At 43.7% G+C, this 19,622-nt stretch overlaps 1 protein-coding gene across 5 annotated transcripts in view; it reads right to left on the minus strand.

The window, feature by feature from the left end:
* SH3PXD2A (SH3 and PX domains 2A) overlaps positions 1-19,622 on the minus strand; it is a 378,257-nt gene that overhangs the window by 8,275 nt on the left and 350,360 nt on the right. For all 5 annotated transcript variants that reach the window (XM_073546581.1, XM_073546582.1, XM_073546580.1 and 2 more), the window contains 3 exons: positions 11,268-11,385; positions 7,459-7,790; positions 3,523-3,572 (listed from right to left, as the gene is read on the minus strand). In XM_073546581.1, the coding sequence (XP_073402682.1) occupies positions 3,523-3,572; positions 7,459-7,790; positions 11,268-11,385 (500 nt within the window). The remainder of the gene's footprint in view (positions 1-3,522; positions 3,573-7,458; positions 7,791-11,267; positions 11,386-19,622) is intronic.

Here is a 19,622-nt window from a genome sequence, read left to right on the forward strand (position 1 = left end):
ACTGTGTTTTGTTTTATTTCTAATAAAAGACTTTATTCTGGCTGTGTCTTTATTTACCATACAACTATAGGATTAGTAATGGAGAGGTGTCTTTAGACACCTCTCCATCACCAAACCATTGGTTTGATGTCACCTTTGTATTCTCTGGTGACATCAACCCCTCAAATATGAACCCCACTTGCCATTGCTACAGGGCAAGTGGGAAGAGCTGGGCAAAGCGCCAGAATTGGTGCATCTAATAGATGCACCTTTTCTGGTTCTGGGTAGCTGCGTGCTGCTATTATAAGGCTGGGGGCCTATAACAATGGCCTCTTACCAGCCTAAGAATACCAGCCCCCAGCTGTCAGCTTTAGCATGGCAGGTTGTCAAAAATGGGGGGGGACTCCATGCCAATTCTTTAAGTTATTTATTTAAATAATTAAAAAAACAGCATGAGAACCTCTATTCTTGATAACCAGCCTTGCTGAAGCTGGGTTGCAGCCCTCAGCTGTGAGTTTTGCCTGGCTGGTTATAGAAAATACAAGGGAACCCACGCCATTTTTTTTTTATTATTTACTTACAGCACAGGAGCTGGCTAATGAATACTCCCATCAGCTGCTCCTGCTGTCACTGTTATTAGCGGCAGCAGGTGTAAGCTGATGGAAGTAATAGTCACATCAGCTGCCGCCTGCTGTCATTGTTATCACTTGAATATAACACTCATCATTCTCCCCTGCTCACGCTGATTGCTGGCAGAGCAGGGAAGAATGATGAGAGCGTCTTCAGTAGAGTTGAGCGAATATCTTCAGATCCCCGCTTATTTGGTAAGCTATGGCGCTTGCTGATTAAGCTACAGTGGGAACCTGGCTTCCTGGATCGTGCCGGCTGAACTGTCACAGCACATGCATGCTGTTTGTTGGGCTCTCCATGCATGTGCTGTGACAGTGACACAGCCGTCACACATGCAGCTGCGGTGGTGATGAGCTGTTCAAGCAGCGCAATCCAGGACGCCAAGTTCCCGCTGCAGCTTATTTAGCAAGTACTATAGCTTGCCGAATAAACCGGGAACTTAAGATATTCACTTAACTCTAGTCTTCAGCACCCGGCGCCGAGGAACAGCGCTTCCTGTCGTGCTTCTTCCCTGGCGCCTGTCCGTGTGGTACTGATGCAGCACATGGTTGTCACATGTGTGCCGCAAGTATTACACACATAAGACACTGTCATCTCCAGTACCGGAAATATCAGGATGTGTGAAACCAGCCTCAGCACATGAGCATGCTCGGATAGTTAGAACCCAACAACCCAACATGAAATTCTTATGGTAGGTCCTGTAGCTAAGCCATAAATATGTAAGATAAGCACACATTTAAATCAACATTAACAATTCAATGTCTTTTATTATTATTTGCCATCTGTCATTGCAAGCTCCATCAGTCCTGCCAGATCTGCATGTCATGGATGCCATTAGCCAGGCTCGGACTGGCCTGTAGGATAACAGGGGAATCCCCCGGTGGGCCCCAGTGCAGATCTGGACCCCCACCCCACTGTATGGGCAGTACTTGGCATAATTCACTTGATTCACTCCGTACAGAAAAAAGCAACATCTCATCATTCAGTAACCAAACTACCCAGTTTTTTGTTATATAGAGATATAGGTAAGTTTGTGAACCAGGGTTGTGTAATTTTTGTATGCAGGTGAAAAGTTGGTCCCCAAAGTCAATATTACTGGTGGGCCCTTGCCACCCCAATCCGACACTGCCATTAGCTATAGCTCCGCCATATGTTTGCATATGGTACTTATCTAATATATAAAGCTCAATGTGGGTGTGTATGTATGTGTGTGTGTCCGGGATTGGCATCCGCACTGTCGCAGCTACAGCCACAAAATTAAAATTTGGCACAGTCACACATCTGGACCCCTAGAGCGTCACAGGCTATGTTGTGAGGCAAAATTTTAACCCCGCTCGTTCCAATTCACCGAACAATTTTGCCCCTATCTACATAATGGGGGAAAAGTGAAAGGAAAAGTGTTGGAGGCAAATTGACAGCTGCCAGATGTGAACAAGGGGGACTTAAAGAATGAGAGCGATGGCGCCAAAGAGTATATACCGCACAGTTGCTAAGGTGGGGCCCTGACATGGGATACTCATCACACACAGAGATAGGAACACACACACAAAATGCGCCACACACTACCACGTGCTTCACCACATCTACCACCCTCAGCACACATTTCACCAAACATACACCAACCTCGCCACATAAAAGTCGAAACACAAAAGTCGACACTCAAAACTCGCCACGCTGTTCCAGAGCTGTTTAAAAGATGAAAAATGAGCTGTGATTGGTTGCTATCAGCAACAGTTTTCTTTGTAGACAGTTGTGGTAACTGAGGCCTATTATTCTTATCATTTCTATGGTGTTATCGTCCTTCTGTAAAGCTGGAAATAACACAATTTATTACCGTGCCAACACAGACCACCCTCTGACACAGACTGCAGGGGGAGCCCAGTATGACACAGGATAGGATTAGATACACGGCTCAGCAGTCAGTATCACACAGGATAGGATTAGATACACAGATCAGCACACAGAATAGTATTAGATACACAGCTCAGCAGACAGTATCACACAGGATAGGATTAGATACACGGCTCAGAAGTCAGTATCACACAGGATAGGATTAGATACACGGCTCAGCAGTCAGTATCACTCAGGATAGGATTAGACACATGCTCAGCAGGCAGTATCACACAGGATAGGATTAGATACATGGCTCAGCAGTCAGTATCACACAGGATAGGATTAGATACACAGCTCAGCAGTAAGTATCACACAGGATAGGATTAGATACACAGCTCAGCAGTCAGTATCACACAGGATAGGAATAGATACACGGCTCAGCAGACAGTATCACACAGGATAGGATTAGATACACAGCTCAGCACACAGTATCACACAGAATAGTATTAGATACACAGCTCAGCAGTCAGTATCACACAGGATAGGATTAGATACACGGCTCAGCAGACAGTATCACACAGGATAGGATTAGATATGCAGCTCAGCAGACAGTATCACACAGAAATAGTATTAGATACACGGCTCAGCAGTCAGTATCACACAGGATAGGATTAGATGCACAGTTTTTATGTGCAATATAATCATTATAATTTGTTATAACTAACCACAGTTGGTTACTATGCCCAGGCAACGCCGGGCTCTTCAGCTAGTTACATATAAACTAGATGCGTCGTTTGTCAAGAAGTACTGGACATCCCATTATGTTGCTCACTAACAATATCACACCACATTGAAATTTCCATAAATTGCTTCCAGACTTGGCAAAGAATGGCCCATTGTACTTCACAGGCGTTTTTTTTTTTTTTACACGACTAGCAGTGCTTACGGGCATATCACTTACTACAAGCCCTGTAATGAGCCTTGTATTATTTTAATTACATATACTGATGTCAATCCAATTTAGTCAATTAGAGAAAAGAAAGCGATCATATTCCCAAGAAAAGAAAGTGTAGAACGAACCAGACTGGATTCTCTCCGGGGTGGCGGTTTCATTCTCAGGTTTGGAGAACCTGCCAAGTACAAAGTTATACACACTATGAATATGTAGAACTTTTACTGTTAAACTAGTCAATTAGATAATAAAAAGTGATTCATAAAAATCAAGAAGAGAAAAAAGTCACGATATTGCTTTAAAACCAAAGTTGCGTAAAGAAAGACATCTGACAACGCCTACTAGTACAGAATAAAAATCACAGTTAGGCTACTTTCACAATAGCGTTTTTTAGCGCTGCGCTTCGTGCGCAATAGAAACGCATGCAAAAAATGCATCATGCGTTTTGCATGTGTTTCCTTTTTAGGCGCATGCGTTTCTAGCCATGTTAACTCTTAAAACGCATGCGATTTTAAACTCAGGCGTGCGCATGTCCATGCGCACGCCTGCGTTTCCATAGACTGCAATATGTTATTTTGGAGCATTCCATGCACATGCGTTTTTTTGACACTGGTTGGACGGACCAAAAATGCAACAGGTTGTGTCCGGCGCGCCTAGGCGCACACTACAAAAAAACGCATGCGCAAGAAAACGCATCCAAACGCGTGCAAACGCTAGACCATGCGCCCCCATGTTAAACATAGGGGCGCATGGACGCGCACGATGCGCTGCGCTAAAAAACGCTAATGTGAAACCAGCCTTATTGCTCATTTTTGTCCTTATACTCTCTCCTACATAATGTTTTAAGGGTATGTTCACACACTCTTTGCTTAAAAAAACGCCATGATATTTTCGGTGCTTTTACTGGCTTTTTTCCCCGCTTTTTTCCCCTGCGATAAAACACTGATGTTGATCTAAATATTAATAATATTACAAACAGTGCATTTTTCCTTTTGGAGTTTTTTTCATTTTAACTATTGTATATACTCTAGTGTATGTTGAGTTTTTCAGCACATTTTTTTGTGCTGAAAGAGCCCCCCTCGACTTATACTTTAGTCATTGTCCCTGAAGACAACGGGGGGAGTGGCAGCGGTGGAGCAGCAGGTCACAGAAGGCAGGAGGCGGCTGCTGCGGCTAACTCCTGTGCCCGCTACAAAAGAGAAATGAATATTCACTGTGCTGGCAGTGAATATTCATTTCTCCGTAATAGTGTGCACAGTGTCAGCCGCAGCCGCCGGCTTCCAGCAGCGGCCTGGCGATCATGTGTCCCCGCTACTTAAGAGCAATGGATATTCACCTCTCTCCACTCCCATAGGTGTGGAGCGCAGTGAATATTCATTTCCTTAATGAACAGGGACACATGATTGCCTGGTCGCCGCTGCTGACACCATAACAAGATGCTGCGAGGGAGCGCAGGGACGGTAAGTAGGATGGTTAATTTTTTTTATGCTTGGGGGCCATACATACAAAGATAGGGATGAGGGGGTCATGCATATCAGGATGGGGATGAGGGGACCATGCATACAAGGATAGGGATGAGGAGACCATGCATACCAGGATAGGGATGAGGGGACCATGCATACCAGGATGAGGGGACCATGCATACCAGGATAGGGATGAGGAGGCCATGTATACCTGGATGGGGATGAGGGGGCCATGTATACCAGGATGGGGATGAGGGGACCATGCATACCAGGATGGGGATGAGGGGGCCATGCATATACCAGTATAGGAATGAGGGGGCCATGCATACCAGGATAGGGATGAGGAGGCCATGTATACCAGGATGGGGATGAGGGGGCCATGTATACCAGGATGGGGATGAGGGGACCATGCATACCAGTACAGGAATGAGGGGGCCATGCATACCAGGATGGGGATGAGGGGGCCATGTATACCAGTATAGGAATGAGGGGGCCATGCATACCAGGATGGGGATGAGGGGACCATGCCATGTATACCAGGATGGGGATGAGGGGGCCATGTATACCAGGATGGGAATGAGGGGACCATGTATACCAGTATAGGAATGAGGGAGCCATGTATACCAGGATGGGGATGAGGGGGCCATGTATACCAGGATAGGGATGAGGGGCCATGCATACCAGGATAGGGATGAGGTGGCCATGCCTACCAGGATGGGGATGAGGGGGCCATGCATACCATGATAGGTATGATAAGGCCATGCATACCAGGATGGGGATGAGGGGACCATGCATACCAGGATATAGATGAGGGGGCAATGCCTACCAGGATAGGGATGAGGGGGCCAAGCATACCAGGATAGGGATGAGGGGGCAATGTATACCAGGATAGGGATGAGGGGGCAATGCCTACCAGGATAGGGATGAGGGGGCCATGCCTACCAGGATAGGGATGAGGGGGCCATTCATACCAGGATAGGGATGAGGGGGCAATGTATACCAGGATAGGGATGAGGGGGCAATGCCTACCAGGATAGGGATGAGGGGGCCATGCCTACCAGAATGGGGATGAGGGGGCAATGCATACCAGGATGGGGATGAGAGGGCAATGCATACCAGGATAGGGATGAGGGGGCCATGCATACCAGGATGGGGATGAGGGGGCAATGTATACCAGGATAGGAATGAGGGGGCAATGCCTACCAGGATAGGGATGAGGGGGCCATGTATACCAGGATGGGGATGAGAGGGCAATGCCTACCAGGATAGGGATGAGGGGGCCATGTATACCAGGATGGGGATGAGAGGGCAATGCATACCAGGATAGGGATGAGGGGGCCATGTATACCAGGATGGGGATGAGAGGGCAATGCATACCAGGATAGGGATGAGGGGGCCATGCATACCAGGATGGGGATGAGGGGGCCATGCATACCAGGATAGGGATGAGGGGACCACGCATACCAGGATAGGGATGAGGGGACCATGTATACCAGGATAGGGATAACGAGCCATGCATACCAGGATAGGGATGAGGAACCATGGGTCAATCTGTCTAGCATATTTAAGAAAAAAACGTTATTAAATCACACAAACTGTATCACAAGATTTCAAATGTGTAACATACCACAAAACTTGCTACCAAAAAAGGCGTAATAAAAATGCATTTTAAAAGAAACCACAGTGGTGGGTGGTTATGTGCTAACTTTCTCTCTGTAACTGTGCTGAGAGGGCGGGATCTCTCTTTTCCACTGTATGCTCAGAATATCTGTTCCTTCTAGCTGCCCCCTCTACCTTCTCACATGTGCTAGGGCAGAGCAGATTGTGTCTTTCATTTTCTCACACAGCCGTAGGAAATATGGCCACGATAATCTCATTGATGACTGTGGTTAACGCCACAATAAAATGCTGATAATTAGGCTGGGGTCACACTGGTGTAGATTTTCTCATGTGAGAGAATTGGGCTGATTATGCAAATGACACCTGGCTCAAACTTTCTCAGAGTTTGTACCAAGTGTCAGTTCATTGTGCTCCGATCCTCTAGCATGAGAGAATCCCAGCACAGGTGTTGAGGAGACAGAGAAAGTAATCCTCCATTGCCAGCGTATGCGGTAATCGGACAGCACTCGGATGACATCCAAGTGCAGTGTGATGTCTCACTTTAATCTTGTATGGGTGCGTGTCTGCCAAGTCTTGCTGCCATGCCAAATCTGCTTGGTAAAATACTTACAGATCTGCACTTGCCCCTTGTGCTATCTGATAAAACACTGGGTAGCACTCGGCCATATCATACACTGGTGTGAGTGAGCCCTCACAATCTTAATAATTTTTATGAGTATCATCAGCTTCAAAAAAATCACGGACGCTTCAATTTTTTTTTTTATTGACAGGCGAAAAATGTGCCTTATTTCTAGGGACTGTCCAGGAATTTCTAGACGGTTGGCAACCCTCGTGGGTACTGTAACAATGACAGCAGCAGAAGAAGAGTGTGGTGTCCTAGTTGGGAGGCAGTGACCTGAACATTTTTTAAACTAAGTTAGTCAAGACTAAGCTTTATGGAAACGAAAGCGTGTTATGATGTAGAGGGCATTTCCCACTTACTAATTTCAGATCTCTGAGGAGCTATTCTTGCCACTGCCGGAGACCCTGGGGTGACTTTGGGTGTTGGTTTCTCAGATGCCATCATTGAGTTGCCATTGGAGTCATTACAGAGAATTGGCAGACTAATTTCTTTCTTGCTAATATGGGGCTCCTCAGCTTCATTCCAGGCCTGGCCTTCCTTTTCGTTGGATTTCTTGTTCAGGAGATTACTTATCTCCATGATATTTCCTATGATCTCCACAGGCCCGGCGAGATTTTTCTTTCGACTTGGTAGGTCATCTTTGGCCTTCTTCAGATAGGATGCAGGAGCCCAGCCCTCTATACCTTGGTACCTAAAATGTAATAAATATATTTTCAATAAGAAAACTGAATGAACTACTTTATGACAAAGGTCTTGTAGTTTGTGTGATTTTTGTGTGGAAAATGAATTAAAGACTGTAAACCAGCATATGTGTGTAATTTGTTAATTCCAATATTATTCCAATTAACGACTATCAAAGGAATGGCCGAAAATAAAGAGTGAAAGTGTGCCTGGGAAGACCAGCTTCCAACATCTGCTCTCCAGCTTGGGAATAAATCCAGAGGGAAACACAGTGAAAAAGGCAGGAAACGGGGATCAACACGTGCAGGAATGTTAGCTTGATACATATTTAGGCTGTGTGCCCAAGATGCGATTTTTAAGCGTTTTTGCCGCGATTTTCGGCGCGAAAACGCTGCGAAAACAAAAAAACTCGTACAGAACGCCCCCCCATGCATTCCTATGGCATTCCGCACATGCTGTGCTAATGCTGCGCTTTTTTCCGCGGCGGAATCGCATCACGGAAAAAAACGCAGCATGCTCATTCTTTTTGCTGAATCGCAAAGAATTGCCGCGATTCTGCACCCATAGGAATGCATGAGAATCGCTTACTTCCCGCATGTGGCTATGCCCACCATGCGGGAAGTTAAGCATCTCATGTGCAGTTGGTACCCACGGTGTGGAGGAGAGGAGACTGTCCTCCAGGCCCTGGGTACCATACCCCTGTAAAAAGAATAAAAAATAAAAAATCGGGGTATATTTACCTTCCGGCGTCAGGCGCAGCCATCCCGGGCCTCAGCGTTCCCAGTAATGCCTTGCGGCAAGGACCTGTGATGACGTAGTCTCGCGTTACTCTAGCGGTCTCATGAGATCACTATAGCAGCGCGAGACCAACGTCATCACAGGTCTCGCAAGGCATCGCTGGGAACGGGAGCGTCGCTGAGGCTGTGCGGGACATCAGAAGGTAAATATACCCCGATTTTTTATTTTTTAGCATTCTATCTTTTACTATTGATGCCGCATAGGCGGCCTTAATAGTAAAAAGCTGGTCACACTCGTCAAACACTATGTTTGACGAGTGTGACCAACCTGTCAATCACTTTCCAAGCGATGCTTCAAATCGCTTGGAAAGTGCTTGAATTTCGCACGCGAAAATCGCGAACATAATCGCGGTAAAATCACTCGGAAAAAAATGCGCGTTTTCTGGGAAGGAGTCCGGTTTTGAGTGTCCGGTTTAAAACGCTACGTGGGCACATAGCCTAAATCCCAGTTTAAAATAATGTGACTTTCAGAATTCCAACTTCTAAGGAAGTTAGGAAGTTAGAGGGGCTGTCTCTACATCACAAATAGCTAAAATCGCAAAATGTTTGCAAAAAAAAAATCAACTTTTGAAATTTACATCAAGTTAAGAATCCTGTTTGTTCTCAAGAATGGAGGTAATTTCAATTCTACAGTCTACATCTTGTTGCCAAGGTTACTGGCTACCTTTGCAGTCTATTAGAGGTGGCCGGTTTCCTAGGCAAGGAGGGCAAACTCTTTAAAGGGAATCTGTCACCCCATTTTTTGACTATCAGCTGCAGGCACCGCCATCAGGGGCTTATCTACAGCATTACAGAATGCTGTAGATAAGTCCCTGATGGCGGTGCCGGCAGCTGTCTAAAAATGGGGTGACAGACTCCCTTTAATGTAAAGTCTATAAAATTGCTCTAAAGCTAGACGGTTTGCTGAATTCATCCAGCTTCACTCCGCTAATGCTGCAGAGGCAAAGCAGCACACAGCTCGAGCCTGCAACTCAACAATGCAGCTGGTCCAAAGTATTAATTATCAGGAGCACACCGTTCCGAAGCAAGCAGGACCCTGGGTGCCGTGAGCATTGTGCTCCTGACACTAAATGACAAGATAATCCCCTCCAAGTAGTCTCCAGTGCTTCCAAACGAGTCTTATAGTTGCTTAAAGGGGTTGTCCGGTCCAAATTAATAATTTTTGCCTTCACTCTGTTTGACTGCAGACTTACAGCGTGTGCATGGGATTAGCCGATTTCTAATCTGGCACTAAAGGGTATGTTTGCTTTATACCTACTCCCGGCCAGAGCCCACCCATACAAAATGTATGGATAGCGAGTCCGCGCCCGCTAGACGGGCTCTGACCGGGGGTCTGTAACGCATACAAACTCTCCGGTCCTGGCTCAGAAACCAGTGAATCCTCATAGTGCACAGTGTGTGCGCTGGGAGGATTCAGAAGTCTTCAGTCACACACTTATTGATTTGGACCAGAGAACCCCTTTGAGGGGATTGTCCCACAATCACAACAGGAGAGGAAATAACTGTCTCATCCTTGGAAGTCCTGCAATTGAACCCTACCAAAAGAAGGAAAGTCCTGAGCCCTCGGTTCAATGCAGTGGTAGTCAACAATGTGCACATAGGAACCAGTCAAAGTGTATGGGATTAGCAGAGGTAGCCCAGTGCTGAGAGCCCCATTCTTGTAATCAGGTGGGTCCCTCAGAGATCAGACACTTTTTACCTGTGGATGGGTGAGAAGTTGCAATTGTGGGAAAACTCTTTTGGAAACATTGGGGCCATTCAGTAAAGTTTTTTTCACCAGATTTATTTGAAAAGTTGCAATTTTTTTGCGCAACCCAAGGTTGCGGAAAAAATGTTCAACTTCTGGCATTTCCATGCCATTCTCGCCCCAGCTAAGCCCACTTTGAGATGGGGGGCGTGATAAGTTGTGGCAAAGGCTGGAGTAAGATTTGTGGCGAGGCGCACATAACAACGCACACGCCACTGCACATCTTGCCTAATTCATGAAGAGGTGTGCCGTAATCTCCAAAACGCCCCCGTCATCAAGACCGGAGAGAGAATCGCCAATCTTGATAATTACTTTTTTAGCATTTACATGTAACTTTTGGGGTTAGGATTATCTTGGAAACATCTCAAACCAAAAGAAATCCTGGATCATTAGATGCTTAACGACAGTCATTGTACTGTATATCCAGCAGCAAAGCCACAAGTCGAGTAGATAACCTGTACACCACTGGAGGACAGGCACAAACCCCCCACCATACTGCTGTCTCTGGATAATATATTTAGAACATATAAACATTTACTATTTCATCATCCACTGGAGCAGAGTATGGCAGCATTTATATACACAGTGCTGGGGCAGGAGGATTACAGGTACTACAAACATCTTCTTGGATCCACCATGTAAAGTTTCACAATCCGTGCCAGTCTTCTATAAATGTTTTCTCTCTTGATGCACTTAGGCTTTCTGGTTTCTGCTATGTTTTGGTTCACTGACTCCCACCCCCCATAGTCAGGGACAGACAATATACAGTACACAACCAGATATTGTAAACTCGGCAATTAGCCCTCTGCTATAGAGAAGAATGCATCTTGTAAAAAGTTAATGGGAAGGATAATAAATTGCAGACGCTCAATTACCACAAATACACAATTGTCAACGTCTTTAGTAGGGGAGCCATTTTGCTTTACTTCTTGACTTCTCTTACCTTATGTACCACCAGCCCTCGAGGTTCTTTTGGATGACCTCCACTGTGACACCTTTCTCAAATCCAATCTCGTCTTTTCCTTGGCTTGTGTAGGGTTGTATGGTGACATATTTTTCTTCTAATGGCAAAAAAATCAGATTAGCAACTTGTTTAAGATAAGAGACCAGTAGGGCTAATTATTGTGTAATGTGCTGAAAACGGTCTTCACGTTGTATAAACTTTGTATAACCTTGAGCCCAGAGAATCTTTAAAAAGTATTTGTCTCTCTGGAGGACCTTTCAAATTCATGTGTTCCATGGACATCTATTTCAATGGGAGCTAACTATGTAATGACCCATTTCTCCTGTGGAGGCAGTGCAGAGAATCTGAACATTTACTGCCAAGATCAGAAATGATTACCAGGGCCTCAATCTAGTGGGGCACCCAGTGATAAGACCATTATACTTGTCTATTAGAATACAAAAAAGGGCTGAGTCGCCACAGATAGGCAAAGAGCATCATCTCTTCCATGTGATTAATATGACAGGTACAATTTGTCTAAGCTTAATATTAAAACTCGCCATATAGCAGTAGGACAGTCGCACTTTGGAACTTTCGAACAAAAGATCTGGCCATCAACATGCCGCATTAAACACTGACAGATCTGGGAACTACAAAAATATCAAACTACAGAAAAGATATGTGCAAAAGCCACATTCATGGCATAAATGTGTAGAGGAAAAAAATCCAACCTGGAACCTTGCCATTTTTGTAAGACAGTAGTCTGATGTTTGGCTGAACAGTAAAACAATGAACCATATATTAGTAGACTTTTATCTTATTTGTATAGGCAGCTTAATGGATTGTAAAGCCTTTTTTTGTATTGACTATGTGACTGCAAACTTCTGAACCCTCGCATCACGTGCACTGCCTGCTGTGAGGATTCTCCAATGCCGGCGCCGAGGGCACAAGTATGTGATTTGCATACATGTAGTCACATGTCAACTAGATGGGCTTATCATCTCAATGCAAGTGTATTGAGCGATGCCAGACAAAGTCTAGTCGGAATGTGGCTGGAAATATGCAAATGGCATACTTGCGGACACATGACCGACCGCTCCCAGTGCTGGCACCGGAGAATCCTCAAAGCACGCAGTTAGCAAGTTGAGAATAATCACGTCTGCAGTCACATAGAGTGACTTCAGACTCGTAGCCTAAGGCCAAATAACCCCTATAAGCAGTGCACCTTTTGGATAGGTAAAGGGGATCAATGAGTGGGGGTCTCAGGGCCAGTATACTTGCACTTAAATGGGCACTCAAACATAAAATAATAGTGGTAAAAAATGTAGTTACACTTTAAGCTTTTTTTACTCCCTTCAGAAATGTTATGTACCATCATACAACGCCAGATTCTCAATCAGCTAACATATCTAAAGAACGAACTTTGGCGTTTTTTCATCTACCTCTAGTTTATTTTCTTACATCAAATATACTACTTGATGATTGCATTAACCCCCCCCCCCCCCCCAAAAAAAAAAATAAATAAAAAATTGTGTTGCACATACAGGGACATTAAAAACGGGCTGCTTTTTAATTGACCTTGTATTCTCTTCCTGGGATGGTTTTATTATGGGTTTACTTGTTGCAATTTATCTTAATAAAGAGTATGCAGAAACTAAAAGGATTTACACAGAATAAATGTAAACAGCTTGTAGTTATCCAAAACAACATAAGCAATGGATCAGCAAGAGTGCAGGGCAAGCATGGACCAGATATACCGAGCCAAAAAAAGCAGAAAGGGAAATTTGACAACATTGTGCAAAAGCTAAAAGGTTAACAAGCAAAGTAAAAAAGGATAAAAACAATTATAAATGTATTTTTTGTTGTTGTTGTGAAGGGATTCCTGCTCTATGTAAGGTGGTCATAGACACATCAACAATCAAACTAATATGGGTAATAGGTTTAGTGAGCAAACTATTGTTTCTTGACATTTTCATATTAGTGTGCCCCGTCTAAATGCAACTTCCCACCTACTTGCTTTCCACCCTTTAACTAAAGCAGAGTATGCAACAGGCCGAAGAGCTACGTGTCTGCTGATCAGTATTTATTTAATAGCCTGTTTGTGCACTGAAAGATGACTAATAGATCGATGTGTGCTCATAGGCAGCCATAATTCTGGGCTGCATGTCCTGTTTACACAGGACAATGCGCTGTTGAGAACGATGATCTTTTAGTAAAACCAAAATATCTTATCACAGGGAAAACAAGCGATTAGCTTGTTAGTGCGGAACCATTGACCTGTTTACACTACACAATTACTGGGAAACAAACGATCCTGATAATTGTGCATCATCAATGTACCTTAAAGGTACTGTCACACTTAGCGATGCACCAGTGATATGACGCAGTCAGGATTGCTGGTGCATCGCTAAGTGGTCGCTAGTGAGCTGCCACACAGGCAGATCTCACCAGATACATCGCAGCGGTCGGGGGTCGCAACTTACCTGTCAGACGAGGCGATCCTGACGTCGTCCCGCCGCGTCCACGCGTCGCTCGTTGGCGCCACAGGAAGCTGACGACGAGAAACGGTCCAGGATGTTCTCGCGCGATCAGCGATAACCAGCGGGGGAGCGGTTGGAGGTAAGTATCACACATAGCGATATCACTAGCAATATCGCTGCTACGTCACAAAAGCCAGTGACGTTATAGCGATATTGCTAGCGATATCGCTTAGTGTGACAGGCCCTTTAAGGTCTATGTGCATTATGTCATTTATATGATCATCGGCCATTTAATAGCTTGTTTAGACAAGCAGACTGCATAATAATATGCACACAGAGCAACAAGTGGTAGATCATAGTGTGTGCCGAAGCGCCCACTGTTCTCGGCAGCACAGTGACTGATAAGCAGGCCATCATACTGTCTAAAGGCCCCTTTACATTTAGCGATGCACCAGCGATCCCGACCACGATATGACCCGGTCAGGATCGCTGGTGCATTGCTAAATGGTCGCTAGTGAGCTGCCAAACAGGCAGGTCTCACTAGCGATGCAGCAGCGGTCAGGGGTCGCTCTTACCTTTCAGACGCGGTGAAGAAGATGTCCTCCCGCCCGCATCCATGGCTCGCTTGTCGGCGCCAGCAGGAAGCCAACGACGAGAAAGGGACAAGGCCGATCTCGCGCGATCAGCGATAGCCAGCGGGGGAGCCGGTCGGAGGTAAGTATCACATGTAGCGATATCGCTAGCAATATCGCTGCTGCGTCACAAAATCGGTGACGCTTTAGCGATATTGCTAGCGATATCGCTATGTGTAAAGCCCCCTTAAGAAGGATGATCAAAAGATAATTTCACTCGATGAATATGCGGTTTGCTCACTCATCGGGTGATCGGCATTCCTATGAATGTTCATTCATAAAAATCCTGCAGTGTCCATGGTCACAAGAGCATAGATTCTCTTATGCGAGAGAATTGGATCAATTATGTTAATAACACTACGATCAAACTCTGATCAGAGTTTGATCTGAGTGACAGCAAAGTGTGTGATCCGGATGAGATAATCGGAGCACACTGTTAGAAGACAGAGAACAAAATTTCTCCATCTTCTCCATTCTGTAATCTGTAAGACCACGGTAATGGAACTGCAGTCCGATGATTTCCACTCACCCATAGACTTGAATGGGTACATACTATACAATTCGTGCTGCAAATTTGCTGCAATTTTTTTTTCTCATGTTGAATTGGTATGAGAAAAAAATGCTGATCAGCACTGCCCCATAGTATAACACTGGTCCGAGTGCTATCTGATAAAACATTGGCTAGCACTCATCCGAGTGAGCCCTTAATCTATGTATTTGTGACTATTGATGAGCAAATGTGTTCAAAAAACAATCGTCAAACATAAATTCGGCACGACTATGGTACATTCGGATTTGTGATCGGTAACCCGAGCATTTTTCTTAAAATCGGAAAAAGCCGGTACCATTCGGTAAAAGATAGAATAAAAGCCGGTAATTCATGTGCTGCGTTCTGTAAAATCACAGCGTGACAGGTTAGAATAGAATAGATATATACACATAGAATAGATAGATATATAGATGTCAGTGACACACACAAACACATACATATATATATATATATTCATGTATATATATATATATACATATATATATTACAAAGATAGAAGAAAAGCCAGCAATTCAGCAGCCGCGGTATTGTGAAATCACAGCAGGAGCTGACAGGATAGAAGAGATGGATTACATATAGTAAATATATATAGAATAGATAGATATATAGATGTCAGTGACAAATGCAATTAGCACAATGTGCGCAGCTTACTGTACATGTATTTAATTATTAAAAGATTATTTTTCTGAAAAAAAAAGGCATGGGTTCCCGCATAATTTTCGTAACCAGCAGAGAGAAAGCCGATGGCTGGTGGCCGATGTTTATAGCCTGGGAAGGGGTTAATACCCGTGGAGATTCCCAAGCAATTAATATCAGCTCACAGCTGTATACTTAGCCTTTGCTGGCTATTAAAATGGGGGACCCTAAAAAAAAGACGTATGGTCCCCCTATAATTAACAACCAGCAAAGGCTATGCAGACAGCTGCAGGCTGATATTAATAGCCAAAGAAGGGGCCATGGATACTTCACCCAGGCTAAAAACATCAGTTCTTGATGTCATCTTTGTACTGTCAGGTGACATCAAGCCCCAAGGATAGTAATGGAGAGGCGTCAATAAGATGCCCCTTTTACTAACCCCATAGTCACATTGTACAAAAACACACACACCAAGAATAAAGTCCTTTGATTGAAAAAATGACACAGACTCCTTTAATAATCTTCTGACAGCGCAAGAACTGCGTCTCTCTGACCAGTGGGGATGGGGATGATTTCACCGCTGATCAGAAGCACTACGCCGGTGATTTCCATGCTGTCGCACAGCTTGAGAAACACCGGCTTTTGTGCTGTGTATGTTCAGTTATTTTCGGTGAATTAATCGAGGATTAAATCAGTGAATATTAAAAATTCGGCGATCGTGAGCCGAACCAAATATTGAAATATTCACTCATCTCTATTTGTGACCACCGTAACAGAAAAAAAATGAAATATTGTATATTCCTCCTTTATATGCCACTTGTTGAAAGTATTCATTAACTAGATTACTCAAGAGGTTCAAAATGTCCCTGTGGTTGAATGAGACTGAAATGTTTATGCAATTGCATAGAACAAAATGTATTTGGCTATTGCAGACCCTCTAAGCCCTAATTGATAGAACTGACTGGCTGTAACTCAATGCTCCACCATGAGAAAATAGTCACAAAAGCAAAATCTTATGTTTTAAGCTGGGAAATATAACGTTTACACAGAGCTTAGTTTTATGGTTTCAAAACCAGAAAGATTATTCGTATAGTTGTATGTATGCAAAAAACTATATGCCATGCTGAGAATAAGGACGTTTTGCCTAATATACAACTGCAGTTTTAGATGCATCCAACTTCCCAGCTCTTTTTATGGAGGACAGGGGATCCTCAGGAGTCATCAAGAGTCCTCAGGGGTCCTCTGGAGTCATCCACTATTATTTCTTTACCATGGCCAAATATAAACAACGCACAGAGTAGAAGTCCGCAACTCCGTCACGCTGATTAGTGGCTGCTGCAGATCAGAATTTATGCTTTTTTTAACAAGAGTTGTGGTGGGGTTCTGCTCCATTCATTGCTTACTTCTGACAGCCGTCAGAGGCGATAGCTGATTGGCTGAGGTGCAGGGTATAAGACCCCCATTGATTTAAGATTATGGGAAAACACATTTAAAAGGAAATGTGTCATTAAAAAATTACCCACTGTTTAAGTCAGATTATTGTGTTATATTTATTTTATAATGCATCTTTTTTTAATATTACTTATATCACTCTCTTATAATACAAATAAAAAATCTGAAATCCTACAATTTTCCCACAGGTCACTAAGCCTTATACTAGACTCATACTTCTTGTTGTGAACAAAAGATTTTTCCCCAGTCTCACTATTATCAAAGTCAGGATTTAAGTGCCTTTGCCTCTATATACACTAGACGACAAAGGATCCACTAACCAAAATAGGAGATGTCACAGCCCACCACCTTCTATGGAGTAATGTCTCTCATTGTGGAGAGTGACATGCCTGACATGTAAATTTAAGGAGACTTATAGGCCATGCAATGCTCGTCTAGGAATTTAAATATCCAGATTGCCTCTTCACAGAGGAAGGGGATTTGAACTCTGGTGCCAATTATAGTAAATAGCAACCCTTAATTTTTTAGTGAAGAATTGCATGGCCTCTAAGTCTCCTAACACTAGCATGTCAGACATGTCACTCTCCATAAGGAGAAATATTACCCCTTAGACCCCAGTCAGAGGCCTCTCATGCAGCCAAATCAGATCTCATGCTTTGCATTGAAGAGGAAATATACCCCAAAACACGTGTCTGCAAACTGAGATTCTAATTTGACTTTTATCCTATCATGTGACAAAGCTCATTAAAGGGTCGATATTGCTACCTGCAATAGGAGGTGCTAGAGTTCAATTCCTCCTCCTCTCCAAACAAGCAATATGCTTATGCAAAAAAAAGTAGACCCTGTATTCTAATCTCAGAAATTCCCTTAAAAACAGTGGTGCTGTTGGTTTACGTCAAGCATGTGTTTATTCACCGTCGTGCTGCAGGCATATGGTTGTAATTTGTAGAATTATGTGATTACAGTATATATTATTTCCATAGCTCTAGTAATGGGGACATTGTCAGTAATGTGCTCAAGAGCAACTGACATTTCTGTGAAATACGGATGGCAAGACTGGACTGGCGACTCGTGATAGAACGACCACAGAATATGTAACAATTACTGGTGTGGAACAGCATCAAGGACATACTTGGAAGGTCCAGCATGTGGCAAACATATTCCATGGTTGTTATTCATTGTTGGGAAGCACATCATTTATTAAAAAAATATTATTTTGCTTACATCTGCATAAAAACCCATTACAAAAATCATAAAAGCCAAGGAGGTAAACAAAGAAACTGTATATAAACAAACACTATGTGGTATCCGTCATTAGGAAACACTTAGGCTCTTATGAAATTGGCTTTGGATTCTCATACTTTTTACTGCTATTTTTGTGGTGCATTGAGAATATAGCATGGAATTTCCAAATGATTATAATTATGGACTCTAAAAATGAAGGAACACTATTATGTTCCACATAGCGATCTGATTTAACCCAGGAGTATAAGCCAATTTAACCAACTAGAGAGGGGAAAAATGGCAAGAAGGAACCATCAGCTATATTTAAGCAAATTTGGAAGCTTAGTTATAACTAGAGATTCAACCTCAGATACAACCTCCTTAGCCCGAGTGTTACTTTATTAAGGGTTTTCCAGTCTCAGAGTCAAGTGGTGTCAACTACTATAGACTGATCGGAGTATGTATGCCAGTGATCATACACACAGAGAATGTTTTTTTGCTTTTGTAGCCATTTGGGTGTTCCCAATGTGGCCCCAATCAGGGCCTCATTCCCCAAAAAACTGAGTAGAGATCAGCTATATAATCATGTTTCCCACTGTGGCAAATAGCCAACCATCACTTGGTGGCCAATTCTTCTTAATTCGGGCGCAGTCAGACGGCTGTTATTCATGGACAGCAATTGCATCACAATGCTCAGACTCACCGGTGGGTCTCGTGACCTGAACGTGACTGAACGTGACAGCATGTATTTCTATGCAGCTGTCACAATTTGATCAGAAGAGCCGCCGACCAGTACAAGCACGCCAATGTGATAGTCGTCCAGGTTATACAGCTGTCTGACTGTGCCCTTAGCGTCATGACATATTACATATACACTGTAGCGTTCACACGGTACTGTAATGAAGACACTTGATGCAACCCTTCAACCTAGGATCAAAAAGTGAGTATACATTTCTGATGTATAATCACCCTATCTGGTGCTTCCCGTGTCTTCGCAGATTGGAGATCCTTTTCTCTTGCTTCCAAGAAAGCCACCCTAGTGGCAAGAGTAGTGCGGTGATAAGTCCAAACCATATCTTTCCTGATTTTCTTGTGCTGTGGAATAGAAAAGGCAGGGGAGCTCTAGTCAAGACTTATGACTGCACTCCTCAGCCTACTGAGGTGGTCACCTTGGAAGCAGGAAGAATGGAAGACCGATCTGAGGTAGGACGTCTACACATAACAAATGTATAGCCAGAGGGTTGCTGCAAAGACTTAAAAGTATATATATATATACACAGTATATCAAAGAGATGATTGAGTAAATCATCAACAAGGCTAGTGTAGAAGATTCATATTTGTCCGCAAACCAAAGGCCAGTAAAAGGTACAAGAGATTTCAT

The sequence above is a fragment of the Dendrobates tinctorius genome, unplaced genomic scaffold, assembly GCF_039654945.1.
Source record: "Dendrobates tinctorius isolate UK_male_01 unplaced genomic scaffold, ASM3965494v1 ptg000149l, whole genome shotgun sequence".
Lineage (NCBI taxonomy): Eukaryota > Metazoa > Chordata > Amphibia > Anura > Dendrobatidae > Dendrobates > Dendrobates tinctorius.